Source organism: Corvus kubaryi, unplaced genomic scaffold (assembly GCF_017639235.1).
Source record: "Corvus kubaryi isolate FWS band 111438036 unplaced genomic scaffold, C.kubaryi_AGA036_p1.0 69, whole genome shotgun sequence".
In the NCBI taxonomy this organism is placed as follows: Eukaryota; Metazoa; Chordata; class Aves; order Passeriformes; family Corvidae; genus Corvus; species Corvus kubaryi.
Window position 1 is genome coordinate 10452729 of NW_024582057.1, and position 16950 is coordinate 10469678.

The 16950-nt window shown below is 39.2% G+C and overlaps 1 protein-coding gene across 1 annotated transcript in view; it reads left to right on the forward strand.

Moving 5' to 3' along the window:
- The window catches only part of PIGN (phosphatidylinositol glycan anchor biosynthesis class N), a 105471-nt gene that overhangs the window by 23055 nt on the left and 65466 nt on the right, over positions 1-16950 (forward strand). The window contains exons 5-9 of the mRNA XM_042049014.1: positions 597-703; positions 6751-6875; positions 8102-8232; positions 11993-12109; positions 16054-16094. Of these exons, the coding sequence (XP_041904948.1) occupies positions 597-703; positions 6751-6875; positions 8102-8232; positions 11993-12109; positions 16054-16094 (521 nt within the window). The remainder of the gene's footprint in view (positions 1-596; positions 704-6750; positions 6876-8101; positions 8233-11992; positions 12110-16053; positions 16095-16950) is intronic.

Genomic DNA, 16950 nt, shown 5'->3' on the forward strand with positions numbered 1-16950 from the left:
GAATATTGTCTCCCTGAAGTTGTCCCCTGGGCTTTTGATAGCTAGAATTGATATACAGTAACCCTCCTGATGCCTTTGTTATATGTGATATATGATGTTTTCTTGTGGAAAAGATCTCATTGATAAGGCATTGTCTTCTATGATTCAATTGAAGTACCAAAAGCGGAGCATATTTTTCTTAAACAGCCTGCCCCCAAAACTGTGTTCAAATGAGACTATGAATATGTATCTTCCCTGGTTGGAAGTTTCTCAGTGAAATTCTTTGTTTCAAAACCAAATTCTGTTGAATTTGCTTAAACTGGGGTTTAGGTTTCACCTATCTGCTTTTCCATATTTTATTTCCTCGCCTGAGCATACTGGATAACATTGTTCCTCATTCCTCTGAGGTGCTGATAAGCTAATGAGGTAAAATGGTATCCAGGCTTCAAAAAAAGATTAATTATGGGAAAGTTTAAAATAAGGAGAAAATTTCTTTGACTTCTTTCAGGATCATCATTCTTGGTAGATTCTTGGTACTCCTGTGCATGAAAGTATTTTTGACTATGAGAAAAGCAAAAAACCTTGTATCTTGTATGCTATCTATATTGTTTCTGCAGGTGCTACTGGAGATCATGTTTATACATTTTGTTATGCAGCAGAAAGTGAAGACTTTGGAGCAGAAGATGCAGCCAAGCTTGACATATGGGTTTTTGATCATGTTAAGGTAAGCAGAGAATCTTTTTGTGCTACCTGTTTATAAAAAGCACAGTTGCATGTTAACTTTATCATAGAACACGTAAATGCTTTATCATAGAATTAGAAAGTAAGAAAGTTTTGAAAGACCTATCACTTGGGGTCATAAGTAAAAATTTCTTGAATCAACTTTCATGACAAGTGTAATGGATGCTTAAAGGAAGTATTTGTCATTCAATACTAATTAAAAAACTAACATGAATAAAAGTACCCTTTAAAAACATTCTTGGCTTTTCTTTGTTTTGTTTGCCTATAATGTGAAACCCATCCTGGAGTACTACAGACCCCTTTAAGATCTTGAATGCAATTAGTTAAGGACTTTACAACAGGTATTGCAGCATGGCAGAAATGATAAGTCTTCCTTATGAAAGCAAAATGGACAATATTATTTACTTTTTTTGTCAAGCTTGTACCCTGACTATAATAGTTCAGTGTGGCTTTTCTTGATAGATGTAGCTGGCTCCGAATTTTCCACTGTGGTTCACACTATGCTGTGGCTGCCAGAGGAGTCACAGTTTGTTTTGGGGGACGAGGGTATGGAGACAGGGTAGGCCATAGAGCTGTAGAATTTGTTGATGTGGTTCTGTGCTCAGCTGACTTGGGTCAGTGCTGGTTCATGACTGTTGTTTTCTGTGACACTGTCACCATAAGTGTTAATAGTCTAAGGCACATGATTTCTGATTATTCATTAATTCCTATATTTATGTTATTCCATGCTGCCTCACTTATTCTGGGTTAAGAAATGCTGGTCGTGGGCATTGGTATATAAATATCTGTATCACTGAAGCAATTAAGTGAGTTACTTTCTGGATTTCATAACAGTGTTAATGGAGTTTAAGACTTAAAACATTTTTCACAAGGTCTCTGGGCTGTATGCATTAGTATAGCTAACCAGCATAAATCAAATCAAACAAAAAATAAAACAAAATAAATCAATAAACCAAATCATCATCTATTCAGGAAGTGAAGGGTGGTTCTGCTTTAAACAGTGACATAGGGTGCAAAAGTTCATTGTAGTTTGCTAATTTTCAAAGGAAGTGATTTTCTGAGTTTGCAAGTGAAAAGATGTTTTTTTCTAAGTGCCATCCTCTCTCTGAATGTGCACTTGTGCCATGTTGTGTGTTGTAATGCATATGAATAATACAAATCAAATTAGGCTGTCAGTTACACTTGAATAGCTGCTGTCATGAAGTTGCACCCTGCTGTCATTTGGAGCTGCACAAGTATGTGAGGGTGGTACTACCTTTCTTTTGCTTCAGAACACCTAATGGCATTTATCCTTTCAAGCTGTAATGATATATTTAAAATACATGTCATTACTGATTACTTTTTCCTTGGAGCCAGCACCATTATTTTTAAGACTTATTTTGCCCATCTGGAATTCCATACTGTGAATGGATAGGACTTGATTGACTGGCATAAGCCACACATTCCATTAACCATCTCTTCAACTACACATCAACAATTGCTTCAGGAGTGTGAAACTTGAGGCTTATTGAAACCGAGGTCACTCTGCTATTATAGCTTGAACAACTTGCAGCTATGCTAGTGAGATTATATATACATAGGAATGGCAGTATGCTGGAATCTAAATTTTGCTTTGCCTACTCTTTTTTTTCCTCCTTTATGTTTTATCTCGAGTATTTAACAATATATTGTTTAACTCATATTGGGCAACGTGGTCCCTGGATTTCTGTCTCTTTAGGAAGCAAAAGACACCAAATGTACTTCCTCTCTGCTGTGTAATCCGCTGGTCCCAAGCATTGTGAGGGTCACTTGTACCTTCTTCTGCCCCAAAAAACAATGGGGATAAAATGAAGAATGGCTAATTCATGTTTGGGCTGCTAGTGCTGGCACTCTTTTTGTGCGAATTGCTTGTTGTCTTTAAAAATGCCAGCTACTGGTAAATTTGTCAGGAGATGGGAAACTGACTATTTTTTATTTGTATATTTGCGTAAATCATGACTAGAAGAAAAATGATAGCTCTTGATAGTTCAAGACAAACACTTGATAGTTCTTGTCATGTCTCCTTGTGATACAAGGTGATCCTAACCCTTTCTAGGGACAGAAAATATACCATAGACTAGGCTGTATGGATTTTTTATCTTCAGCAGCATGAAAACTCAGCAATTTTAATGTGCAGTAATAACTTGGGAGTTGTTTGGAGTTCCACATGGGCATGGAATTGATTGACTGGGGGGTTTTTTTGTTTGTTTTTGGGTTGTTTGGGGTTTTTTTGGTATGTTTGTTGGGTTTTTCTAAGAAGCATTTAAAATTATTAAGGAATGGCGTTTAATCTACTGTGGTGTGGCTCAGTGATTCTCAGTTAAATAACCTTTACCTAAATCATAGTTTGAGACTGTGCTAAGAAACTTAGGAGCAAAATACTGGGAGTCTAGATCAACTAATGGGAAAAAAAAAGGTTTTCTTGATGCATTTCTGATTTTTAAAAATATTAGTGGAAAATAGTTTTGGAAGATTCAACTCATTCTTTTTGGGTAAAAAGTTTAAAACTCCAGGAACTCAGTCTTGCAGATGAGTTCCAGTAATGGCCTAACCACAATTTATTATGATCAAAGGGTAGAATATGCTCAAAATGTTCAGTTAATGTCTTCTCACTGAAAGGGACATGTAGATGCAGATGGCCAAAAATTGTGGGTTTTTTTTCCTTTATTCTTTTCTCATTTTGAACACAGTATTCCATTCTTCCTTTGTCCCCTTTCTGCTGGAAAAAGGCCATCCAAGCCTTCAGACTGTCCCTTCTGTGCAGGGTAGTGGACGGAGTCCAGAACTGAATTATGTTAAACTTTGAAGCTCTGCAGACAGTGCTGTGACCGGATGTTGATTTGTGCCAGTGGATTTCAATGCAGATAGCTCTGCTCTCATTAACAGTACAATGGTTGATTTCTTTTAAATGTGTTGGTGTCTTGTGCATGATCATGCTCGATGGATCTAAACCTGCCTTGTCCTGCCTTTGTACTTTTGTTTTACGTCCGAAAACTGGCGTAACTATTACAACTCTCCCATCAGCACAAATCAATGTGCACAGCTTTAAGCAGCCAATTAAATTAAGTTGTCCTAGATTAAGGAGCTTTGTGAAAGGAAAAAGTTTGTTTGGTCTCTCTAGTACATGCAGTCAGCAACAGTTTATCAGCTCTACTAAAGAATCATGCTTCCATGGAAGACTCTGAGGGAACAAAAGGTTCCCAACTACTTAGATGTTTAACATTTTCAAGTTCATGTTTTGTTCAGACATCCGTAAATCATTTTTTAGACCTTCTAAGTAGTCTTTATTTTTTCTTTGCTTTCTCCCATCTGAGGAGGGAGATGATTAGATCAAGATTTCACACAGTCATAACTAAAATTCTGTTGTAGTAGTTTAATTAGTATTACATTATAATTAAGTTCACAGCTTGCTGTAAATGTTTTAATGTGGAACTTACTGTTCATCTCATCAACCTGCATATCAGTTATAACCAGTGCATTATTTTGTTGTTAGTTGCCAGAAAATCAAACAAAAGTTGCCAGAGTCGTTTAAAAAGAAGTTTGGAAGGCAGCTGTAGTGGTCTTCGAGTCCAGCTCTCTGCATGAAGGAGGTTCAGTTACAGCAACATGCTCAGGCCTTGCCCAGTCAAGATTTGAGCATCTACAGACAAACCTTTTAAGCAGCTGTTCCAATATTTGGCTATAGTTATGGTTTACCAAATAATTTTTAAAAGTCTCTTTGTCTTACTGCAATTTCCCACATTCCAAATTGTGAGTTTCCCCTTGTCTCATCTCTGAGGCCCTCTGATCAGTCTGGCTCCATCAGAGGATTGAGGTTCCCTTCACCCTCATGGTAGATGGTTGTATGCAACAATGGGACCTCTCCTTAGCTGCTTTTCCTTGAGACTGGAAAAAGTGAGTGCTCTCAGCCTCTTAGTTCTTTACTGCTGTCCCTGAAACTTCTTGGTGAGATTCAGCTTACGTATACAGTGGAGGTAATGTCACTGAATAGAGGAAATAAAAGGGAAGCAAAAATAAAAAAGTGAGACAGGAAGATATAGTTAAAATATAGTGACGGGTTGGAAACTAGTGTTGAGTAGAGGTAGGACTCAAGTTTTGTGAACACTGAGGACCAAAAAGAAGTGGCCTTTATCAGGAGATACAAGGATAGTTCTGGACAAACAGTTTAGCAATATCCAGAGGAAGGTGAAGTGTTTTTTGCCCTTAGTGTGTTTGGTATTCTGCTTGCCAACTCACCACCTTTATCAGCCATCACTCCTTGTGATGAGCTTCCTGTTGTTTTTTATGATTTTTTTTTTAAGTTTTATGGGATAAAGTTTACTGTTTGCTCTGGGAAAAGACATTGCATCTTAGGTTGCACTCATCTTCCTTTAGTCATCTTGTTTGTAATTGGCCAGAATTTGGGCAAACTCTTACGACTGCTGCTGCTCTGGCTTATGAGGTGGCTGGGACTGGGAAAGTGGGATGCTTTTGAAATGTTGTAGGGACTTGTCTGGTGGGAGAAGAGAAGCTCAGGCCTTGCCTTCCTCTGAATGGTTTCTTTTGCTTAATCTTTCTGTGATAGAAAAACGTGTGCCTTCTAATATTGATCTACAGTTTAGGATTTAATTTTGGGAGTTTCCTGCTTGTCTGTTTTGATATACTTTGTTTTGATTTCCTTTTATTTAATTAAAATTAAGGAAACAGAGTTTTGTTGTATCCTGCAAATTACTGGTGTGCTCTGGAAAGCTTCCTCAGTCTGTGGTCAAATACGTGCAGGTGGACAGATCTCTGTGGGAAATGAAAATCTCCTTAAAAATAATTATATTGCTATTTAATGTAATTGGATTTCGTTCTTGTATCTTTATTTAAAATATCTCTGGACTTTGGTCATGATTTTGTTTAGACAAGAGCTGAAGCTGAGAGCATGCAAATATTAGTCCGTGCGGCTTGTGTGTACTCAGGGAGTTAGAAAAGTGGAATTGCATACTGCCATGGTTTCCTGGCACAGCTCCCTGTGATATCCTCATTGCCACTTTGGTCTTCCTCTGGGTACAGTGACTTTTGTTTACACAAGGTATGAGCTTTAGATTTTAAGAGCTCCATCATTATCACGGCTGTGTGGTGGACTGCCCTGTCCTTTGGTGGCAGAAATGGTTCCCTGCCTCTACCAGCATTTTCCCTGGACTCTTGCATGAAGTTCAAAGACACTCCCACTTACGTTAGTGTACTGAAAGGTTCTCCTGATGCTCTTTGAACTAAAACCCTACCCAACTTTGTTTCCTTGGGCAGTGCTGTTACTAAGGAGCTGATTCTGGAATAGCTGTCTGCCTGCATTTTGCATTGCTGTAATGTGGCTGGTCTAACACAGAATAGCCATGTCAAGACTCATTCAATCTGAGGGGAAAATCCTCCCATGGCATCTGCCTCAGGGATGCTTAAGTAGGCCATGTGCAAGGCAGATATGTGTTCTGTAGTTCATGTATTTGCAAAGCATGTCATGCTTTGTTCTGTTTTAATTTAGTTTCTGCAAACAAGTTGTAGCTTGGTATCTCAGTCCTGCAGAACCTGCTTCCAAAGCAAGTGTATTTGAGACCTTTGCTTCCAGTTTAAATTCAGTAAATCAGTAGAAATATAGAGCCATAAATGGTCTCAGGAACTCAGGAATGGTCCATCAATTTGTTTATACAGGAGCAAAGAAGGGATGATGTATTTCTTCCTATGCAAACTCAGAAAAACCCTGTACAAAACCAAAACAAACCAACAGATAAAAACCCAAGAAAAAAAAGCCCCGCAAACAACAGAAGAACACCTCAACTTAAATGTTGTCTTAGATAAGCTGAAAATTTGGATGACCATACTGATAGCAGTTGTCCTCCAAGCAGTAAATTGGGAAGTCATTATTTTTCCTCTTTTTAAACTCTAATAACTACTAGCATTTTGACATGGAAACAGCAGTGTTTTAGTTTTTATAAGATGCTTATCTTCTTTCATTTTACTCAGATTAATATATTAATGGCTTATTCCATACAGAGCTTCTTTAATTCTTCCAGAAGTAATCAAACATTGTTCTCTGCACTGAATGAAGAGAAAGTGGTTCTGTTCCTGCATTTGCTAGGCATAGACACCAATGGACATGCTCATCGGCCAGACTCAAGGTAGTTGAGATATTAAGTATATCTTTCTTACTAGTTTTAAATGTGTATAGTAACTTTTTTAACAGTGAAATTTATCAAACCAGAAACACAGCTTGTAGTGTTGGGGGTCATATATGTCACCATGATTATCTACATTCTGAACTTTTGGGGTTATTTTAGTTTTTAAGGTCCCATCTGCAGAAATGACAGATTTTTGCTCTGTACAGTATGCCTGGTCATATTCCTGTACTCAAGTCTGATTTTTAGCAGATTGTCTTAGTTATAGCCAACACATAATCTAAAGGATATGTAGGAAATGCAGTTTTAAACATAAAATGGATACAGTTTTCACATACCCCACTGCTGAAGTGGTATTGTTGAGTTTATGGACAACAGTAAGCTCAGCAATAATGGCTGCAAATTCTGGTGTTATGTTTTGGCTTTCCTTATTACGCTTAAACAAAGAGAAGGGTTTCAATTAACAGCTCCGATCACCAGTCTTAAAGTGCGTTATTTGAGAACTTCCTTTTCATTTCTTCACATCCTGCTTTGCAGGATTTTACATCTTTCTCTTGATGCCTGCATACTTTTAAAATTCTCTGATTTCCTACATCGTTCTGAAGTTCATACTTGCTGTATGTCTAATGATGATTTATTATGATTGTTTTGAAGACAGAGTTTTAAAATTGACTTTAGCAACAGATAGGAAATTAGTTGTCTGAAAGTTAATCATGGTCATTTTTTCTAAAAATACACAAATTTTTTATTTAGCCTCTATTCCACAAAACTAGGGTCTGTCCTGATCTATTAATCAGCTCAAAACACTGGCCGCCTGGTGAGATCTTTCTTTGCTATTTAGTTACTAGTTTAAAGCAATTTTTGCAACTTACCTTTTAAGGTGTTTGAGTTTTCCAGAATTCCTTAGTTTTGGCATTCTGCTTAACTTGCCTGACAGCTGTGAGTAGTAAAATTATAGTCTTATGTCTAGGATAGGTCAGATTTGAAATACAAATCTGTTTGAAACTGTGGTTTCAGTAATCTGCAGACTGTGCTGCAATGACTTAATATCTCAGTAAGACTTAAAGCAGGAAAGATTTTACATCTAGGAAGCCTTTTTTTAGCTTGATATTCATTTGAGTTTAAAGCTGTCTGTACTTGAAGGACTGGGCTTTATGATCATGGATAACTTGCTTTATACCAAATGTGAGAGCCACCTTGAATGTAACATTTTTTTCCTATTTTTCAAGGGAATACCAGGAGAATATTAAACAAGTTGATGAGGGTGTGAAAGAAATTGCTTCACTGATTGACGATTTCTATGGAAATGATGGAAAGACTGCATTTATTTTAACTTCTGACCATGGAATGACAGATTGGGGTGAGTCTTTTTAAATGTTAAGTCAGTTGAGTTTATGGGCATCTGCTGTATGATTAGAGAGCTGTCCCATGAGAAGCACTGTACCCCTTGCTTTGATTTGGTAACCTAAGTGTTGCTTGTATATGAAAATCTATGCAAATTGCTGTGACAGCTACATTCGATCTCTGGACAGAAAAAAGACACTGAGGTAAAGCTTTACTTCCTCAGTGACTGCTACTAGGGATAGAAAGATCTCTGCAGAAAACCACCTCAAGCAGGAAGAGATGGTGTTATTTGGCTGCCAGCAGCAAATTTGGTCTTGTTCCATCTCCTCTGGGAGATACAGTTCTCATTTTGGTTCTCTAAAGCACCTCGAAAATGTGGGAAATCTGTTCAGGAGCCGGTGAAAAACTTTACAGGGAGAGGTTGTAGTGGGGGTGGAGAATCGTTTTGCTTATTTTGGCCTTCTAAGCACAGCAGAAAGGATGGGACTGCTGTGTTATCTTTCTGGAGGAGACTGCTGCTGGAGACAGGTGGAGGAGCTGAGAGTACAGAGAGGAGAGTGAGGCAGGGGCCAACTGTGCTGATACCCACAGAGGGCACTTGGGAAGGGCATGGCCTCAGTGGCCAAATGCTTTGAGGGCAGATGAGAAGAGTTTACAGTGGTAAACTCATTTAGACATTTTTTCCCTAGTTCTTTCTTATTTTTTCAAGAATCTTAAGAACATTCCTGTCCTTGTGTGCAGCCAGTGAAAGTGATAAATCTCTTTTCCAATGCTGTGTGTTTGCAGCTACTATGATACCTTTGAACCAAGGCTGCTCCAGGCATGGTTGTGGTGAAACAACAGTCAGCATCTTACTCAGTGTATGAAATTCTGAAGTTTTTCAGTTGAAGGGATGCAGACTTCTTCTGTCATCAGAGATGACAAAAATATTTGTATATTTATTCAAAACCAGCCTAATTACCATCTGCTCATTTGCAAAATAGTCCACTTTGACTATTATTTACTGTTGAGCTGACTGCCACTTGCAATAAAATTTTAATTCTGCTATACTTTTTTGTATATTTCAAGAAATTATTTCATAGTTTTTTTATAGGGAAGGGGGGTGTGTATATGTATTTTTATATATACGATCATAGGGATCTTAAGAGGTCCAACCACCTGCTCAAGGCAGGATTAGCATTGGAGTCAGACACAGATGCTAGGGCTTTATTCAGCAGGGCCTTTAAAACCTCAAAGGGATGGAGCCAACCCTTTTGGGCAGCCTGCTCTGCTGCTTGCCTGCCCTCATGGGGGCGGAAGGGTTTTCTTTATCTGCAATCTGAATTTCCTTTGTTTCAAATTATGTCTGTCATCCTCCCACCTTGCACCACAGTGACCCCCTGGCTCCATCCCCTCTCAAACCCCCTCACAGTGGGCTACAGGTAGGATGCTCTGGTATGTCCTCCCCAAAGCTATTTCTTCTCCAGGCTATTTCTTCCCAGTCCCTTAGCCGCTTCTCACAGGGCGAGTGCTCCTCACTGAGACCATTCCAGATGATGGGTGTCTTTCCAGTACCAGAGGAGCCCAAAACTGGATTCAGTGTCTAGAGGTTGTCTCACAGGTACTAACTAGAGGAGGATAATCCCTTCCCCATACCATGCTTCTGTTAACACTGCCTGGGGTGTTGTTGGCCTTCTTCACTTCCAGAGTGAGCTGCAGGAGTGTTCTCCTTATGTACTGGATCCTTTGAAGAGGGAATAAAAGGTGATAGGAGTAGCTTCTTCAGGCTTTGAGAACCACTGGTCTGTCACAGTTTTCTGTCACCTCTTTCTGTCTTGAAGAAAAAGCTTGATCTTTTGCCAGAAATGTTAATAACTTTGAAGCTGACTTTAGTGAATCCAAGAGCAAACTCAGAGGTACTACTCAGGCCCATTGTGAGCTGTCTGAAGGACAGTTCAGGAGCTGGTTTGGTATTTGAGCTGGTTGGTAGTATCAGCCCCTGCTGCCGCCTTTCAGTGGTTATTTGCAGAATGGGATGTACACCAGCTTTAAAACAAATTAAACAGTGGAAGGACAGGGGGGACCTATTAGGGAAAAGAATATGATGTGAATTAGACATGGACATTGTGGTTGCTGGCAAAAGCCAATGAAATCACTTACTTTCTCAGTCTGACCCCATGATTTTGCCTTCAGTTGTTGTCAGATGGAATTGCTGACCATCAACACAGGGTGTTCCACACCCACCTTCACCTTGGCCTCTTGTTCCTGCTGCCATCCTGGCACAAGTACTACTCTGTGGTATGCTGGACCATGGAACAGAGAGCTAAACAGCAGCACCTTTTTTCCCCCTTTCCCCTGAAAAGGTCTGTTTGGAGGGTGCTGGGGAGTGGACCTGGAACTGACCCAGCTGAAAATAATTATTTTTCTTCCCTTCTTTTTATTCAGATCAGTCTGAAACCTTGTTTTGTATAACAGGGAGGGAGTGGATACAGCTGCCTCTCTCAGCTGTATCTGCCTTAAAGTATTCATAGAGGCAGAATCTCAGTGAAATGCTGATGGAGCTGGTGGCTTGGCTAAAATGTAAACTCACCAAAATATCACCTTCCTCCTGCAGTAGTAAGAATATAACTGATATAAGAAATAATCCCTGCTCCCTGGAAGATGGAGGAAGTGCTCTCTCCCTAAGCTTTTTTCCTCAAGTTCTGCAAAGAAGAGCAGTTGTTGCTGTGTTCTGAACCCAGAGTGTGCCCACCCAGGAACATCAGAAATCTAATTCCCAGACCAGTGTGTTCTTAAGCTTTGGGCTGTTTAAAGTAATCAAAGTTGGCTCCTCAGCTCTGCCACAGTGATTGTTTTAAGGACAGAACTGGGTATGAAATTGGGAATAGCCTTGAGGCTGTACAACAGTGTGCTTTCTCTGTCCTTTGTGTTCATTAAAATATATATTTATAGACAGGGAAGAGCGTGTGGCTATGCAAATACAAGGAAGATGTGTAATCTTGTAGACCATGCAGTGACCCACATAGGGCTTGTATAACAAAGTCCTTCCCTTTGAGGCTGGGTTATCTCACTATTCTTGTACCTCACCCACTGGGTTCAATGACCATCATTTCTTTCAAGCTTGTGTAGCTCCTGCTTTGGTACAACTGCTGCTGAGATGTCAGAGTTTTCAACCTTCCTGCTTTTGGTGGCCGATATGTTAATCCGGAGGGAATCAATTTCCCTAGGGAAGAAAGTAATGTTTTATCAATTTTTAAGGAATGTGCTACTAGACTTTAAAACCTTAAAAATGAGCTTCTATCACTGTGGAAAGGATGACAGTTGCAATGGTTTTGAAGTGGAAGTCTAATTGTTATTCAGAGATCAGTTCTGTATATTTTTTTCACATGTGCCTAATTCTACTGAAATTAGCCATTCCTGGTTTCACTGAGATGCTCAGGATAAACACATGCACATGTTTTGAGCAGGTAACTCCTCTATACGTTGAGGCTTTCAAAATATTATGGCTTTAGTTTCTGTATGTTAAATATTTGGGGTTTTAATATTTAAAGTTCTATCTTTACAGTCTTGACTTAACTGATTTCCCAACTTAAAACGTGGAATTTAGCCTTTATTGTTAGTGACATAAAAATAAGCTATGAAGGAAGCTGGAATAGGTTGTCTGTAACAGGCTTTTGGTATGTCTGTAACAAGACTTAGTACATGTGTGCATATTTTTATTGCATGTAGGTTTTGTTTATTTTTACAACACGTCTTAAAGTTCATACTTTTTTTTTTTTTTGTTTGGTGTGTCTTAGGATCCCATGGAGCTGGTCATCCCTCAGAAACTTTAACACCACTGATTGTTTGGGGTGCTGGGGTAAATTATCCACAGCAAGTTACATCCCAGTTCTTTGAAGACAATTTTTTGAAAGGTAGGTAAAACATAAAGCTTAAGTGAAAGATTCTGGTGGAAACTGAGCTGTTTTTAACTATCTCACCTGTTGATCTTCACTAACTTCTATTCCATTTTAGTAAGTATGATTTGCTTTGTGTGGTTTGTAAAGAAAAGGTGGTAGGGTATGCCTAAGGAAGCTACTGCAAAATTGGGCAGATCACATCAGTCAGTTTTCTTTTCTAATCATAGAATTGAAAACTTTCTCTCTTTGTTGACAGGAGGCTATTCATGCTTCTAAAACTTAGTTCCAGAGGAGACTTAATTTTTAGGAAGACTTCCAGAGGCGGAAAACTATATGTACAGAAACATGATAAGTTCACAAGTTCAAAGACTCCTTTCTAGCTTCACAGTACAACCCTGCAGGCTTTCCAGGGGCTCACTTGTCTCATTTGCATCCTTGTAGCTGCTGTGGAAATGTAAACAGCTTTTCTCAATGAAAAATTCTGACTCTTCACTGTTGTTTTTCCCTTTTGTAATTTATTTAAGAGTAAGCTTTTTAAAAAAAGAATAAAATTTTATTATTTCACATACATAATGTAATAAACACTGTCTTACTGAAATGTCAGTGGGGTTAGAGAATCATGAGTAATTAAATTGTTCAAACTGTTCCTCTTTCATGTGCCCCATTCTTGTAGCCTGCTCTGTTTCTTAAGATGTCTTGAGTCTCGGGTTGTTGCTCACAATCAATGAGGTAATGACTTTCTATTTTATTGGATTGTTTGTCAAGGTACATTAGAGAAAACAGGCAAAAATTACTTCAGCCCTGAGGTTTTAACTCCACCCTGCTCTCAAGAAGGTATTTGGTAACAGATTAGGTCTTTTCAGATATAGACAGTGCCAACATTTCACTCTTTGTGCCTAACTGCTGCTATAAAACTATGACATCTGTGATAAAATTGAAAATAAGTTGTAGAAAAAAACCAGGAAAACAGAATAAAACAAATTATCTTGGTGTCTGTGGTGGCTGATCTGCTGGACTTTTAAAGACACTTGATGTGTAAGGGTTGATCTGTGATCGCTGAATTTTACATCTGTCAGTTTCCTTGATTCTCAGCATCTTTAGTACAAACCTCAGGATTTGACTTCAAGTCATGATGCAAATGTTGTGAGAGATTTCAAAAAAGATGAGTATTGAGCTGACTCCCAGGTGCACAATAAGGAAAGCTATTTTGCCCTCATCTGTTAGGCAATGTGTATTTTCTTAAAGGAGGACATTTGACTGCACCCTGCTGTGCCTGCTTCATATTTTCCTTCTGATGGTTAAAAAAAATCAGCAAACCAAAGAACCACACAAAAAACTGAGCACACCAAAGCAAACATCAGAAACTACTCCGTTCATTTTGGACTTGCTTTGTGTCTGTCAAGCACATTGTTGCTTTGTTTAGACACTAACTTTACAGATTCTTAATTGCCAAGGATCATCTCTTTTGGAGATTTGAGTCTCTCTGAGTATCTTGGGAGTTTGAATTTCTATTTGAATAATAAGTATCTTCTTAAGAAGTGACTGTTCTCTCTATGGTGGCGCATCAGAAGGTTTAACCTTCTAGAAGGTTACATAGCTTAGAAGTAAAGAGAAAATTATTGAAGTGGAACTTGGCACTTGCACAGGTCAATACATTTCAGCTACTCCATTGTTACAATCCCAGATATTTTCATAAAGTTAACATATAAAAGAAAAGCTGTTCAAAAGAGTTCTCTTGAAATGTTCTTTGTATATGTCCTTCCTGCTCCATACAAGTGCAGCTGTGACTGTGTGCAGGGGAAGAGGGCGTTTTCAAGACTGCTGTGTCACTGATGTATGCAGGTGTCAGGCTTACATTTCTAGTTACATGCACCAATGTTCAAGTTCTTTCATCTACTGACAATCCTTTTTAACTTCTCTGAGTTAAGTGTTTATGGAAATATTGACAGAATGTTTCTAATGCTGACAAACTTCTTATGCTCTGTTCAGTGCAAGCAGGTTGTAGGCAGCTCAGTGAATTGTCTTTCTTCTCATTATTGCCATCGACGGTTCATACCTCCAAAGGCAATGCCAACAGGCAGGACTTCGCTTGTCCAGTTTGTCACAGAGAAATTAATGTTCTCCTTGGATGGCCAGAAGGGCACAGAGTCTGCTCTGGGATGACAGCCTTCTCATCAGTTTCTTCACCTGTGCTCTGCTTTCCCTCAGGCCTGGTCATGCAATCCTCTTGGAAAGATTTTGTTACGGCAGCCTTGTGTCCTGGGGGCAACATGTATTATTACCCATTTGGCTACTGGTTTGACCCTTCATCAGAAAGAGAATACAGAACTGCTCTCTGGCTCCTCATGGGCTGATGGTCGGCCCTGGGGTGCAAGCCCAGAGGAGTTTGTGAGTGAAGGCACAGCCTCCTGCAGCATCAGAACGCGGAGTGCTTGATGACACCTATACACAAGCCTGTTTTGTAGAGGGCTCAGCCTGCTTTGCCATAGCTGAGGGAGCTCAGTGTACCCTCCACTGGTTTTGCTTCTGTGAGGTTTTATGTGAGATTTTCTTTGGTTCATGTAGCTTCATCCTCAGCCTCTTTTTGAACTGGGACTTCCCTGCTGTTTTGCTGGACTGTTTGCATCTGACAGCCCAGCAGGCTGCAGTAAAAGCAGGGCAGGATAAAGGCAAAAAAAACCCCCCATCAAGTGGGCAGAAAACTGCTGAACACTACAGGAAACCTAGACAGTGAGCTGGAATCATGAGGGCAGCACATACCAAGCCAAGGCACCTCACTCCTGGCAGTACAGCCTGGACTGGCCAGTCTGCAGGTGTGTCCCAGTCCTCAGGAGTTCCTGGGCTTAGTGTCCTATGGCTCCTGGTCCAAAGCAGATGTCTTCAGCTCTGCATTTTGGAATATCTGAGTAGGGCATGTGGAGATGAAAAAACTTCTCACAAATCAAGATGTTTTCTCTAGCAGACCTAGTTTCTTCCTACCTTACGTGCATTGTGTGTGCATACACAGTTTTCCAGTGTTTTTCTTCGGAAAATTGTACTTAAAAGGAAAACAGGCAATTCCTTTATGTAATAGAAATATGGGTAAGAGTCTGTTTCTCGAAATATAAATCCATCTCCTTTTCTGGGAAGCAAAAGGAAGCAAACTTGTTCATTTTGGTGTGAGTTTAGCAGAATTCATGATTAATGCTGCTAATACTGCCCCTGTGTTGCCATGGGAGCTCCCTGTAGCTGTCTTGCTACTGTTAAAGTACAAATCGACTCTTCAGGGTGCTTCTGGGACCAAATAACAGTGGACCTGTGCTCAGACCCTCATGCTAGCAGTGGTATGAACTAATTGCTGGAAATAAGTTTGGTGTATGCAATACTGCAAATATATGAAAGAAAAAGCCAAACCTTGCTAAACTCTGTTTTTAAATAACTCTCCACCCCCAAAGAAAGGAAGCAATTTTCTCTTTATTTCCTTGGAGGCCAGCATAGAGCAGGAAAATACAATTTTCAACCAGCTTTTTGTATGATGTGCCAAAGCTTTAGGGTGTAATGTTTGTACCATGCTGTACCAGTGCATTTAGGACCTTGGATTAGCCTTTTTTACAAACTATTGAAGAGATTCTGTAAGTCTCCTAAGCCCAAGTTTGGTTTTTTTAGTTGGCACAGGAGGTAATACATCACTGTGCTGAAAAAAATAAAAACCTTGGCCTTTCTTGAACTGATCTAGGTCACAATTGCAGGCAGCAATTTATCCTGCTGGATAAAAGAAAATGTAAGCTGAAATGAATGTGTTTTGTTGTTCCTGCCTGTTGAATTCCATCTGTAACCTTTCTTGAGCTAGCATCCTAATGTAAAATCATAATTTTCATTAGTACCAACACTTTGCAGAAAATTGCAACAAGATATTAAATGTCAACTGAATAACTCCTTTCAAATCTGTGTAGATTCAGGTGCTCTGTTATTTCTTGCAGAATGGAAACTGGAGAACTTGAAGAGGATTGATGTCAATCAGGTATCAAACGTACCTAATTTAATAGTTCATAAATTTTCACCTTAAATTATGTGTTTTGTGTGATTTAAAGTAATTCACTTAATTTGAATGAATGATCATACCAATGTACCATTTCCCTAGAAACAGCAGCCATAATAACATTATGAGGATAAGTTTAAATTCCTTGTTGACATGTGACAGCTGCATACAACTTCTCCTGAAGATGCATTATTGTCCCATTTAAGTGATCCCACATGGCTGTAGGAAGAGCACAGTACAATATACCAGGTCCCCCAAGCTTCTGTCATTGAATCAAAACCATTTCTTGTTATTATGGTAAACTGTGGGGTTTTTTCATCTGTGATTATGGCCCAAGTATTTTGCAATTTAGACGATTAGTACTGTAAAGGAAGAAAAGAAGGTGAGCACCTTATCCTTTGATCCGTAATCAGTCAAGCTTTTTTAAACCATGGTGCTTTTTGCTTCCTATCATCCTACAAAACCCAATATATGAATAACAGACTGCAAACCTACTCAAACAAGGGAAATAATGTCATGCTAGAAGGTTCAAATCGTGAATGTTCTGGATCAACTGCTTTCAGCAAAGCCCTGGTACAAAACTAGAGATTAGCTTTCCTCTCAAGGTTGGTAGAAGTTAATGGCAATGTTGTTTTGAGACTGTATAGAAGAGTCTTGAGTATTGCTTTGTCCTGGATAATGGAGTTCCCAAAGACAGAGCTTTTGTCCTGTAGTACATGTGTGACTATGGGTAAAAATAGCAAATGAGACTTCTAATTACCATTACACTCCAAGTGTATTGTTCTCTACAAATAATGGTTTGGAGTCTGCCTGGTAGATCTGAGGCTGGTGCAGTGCC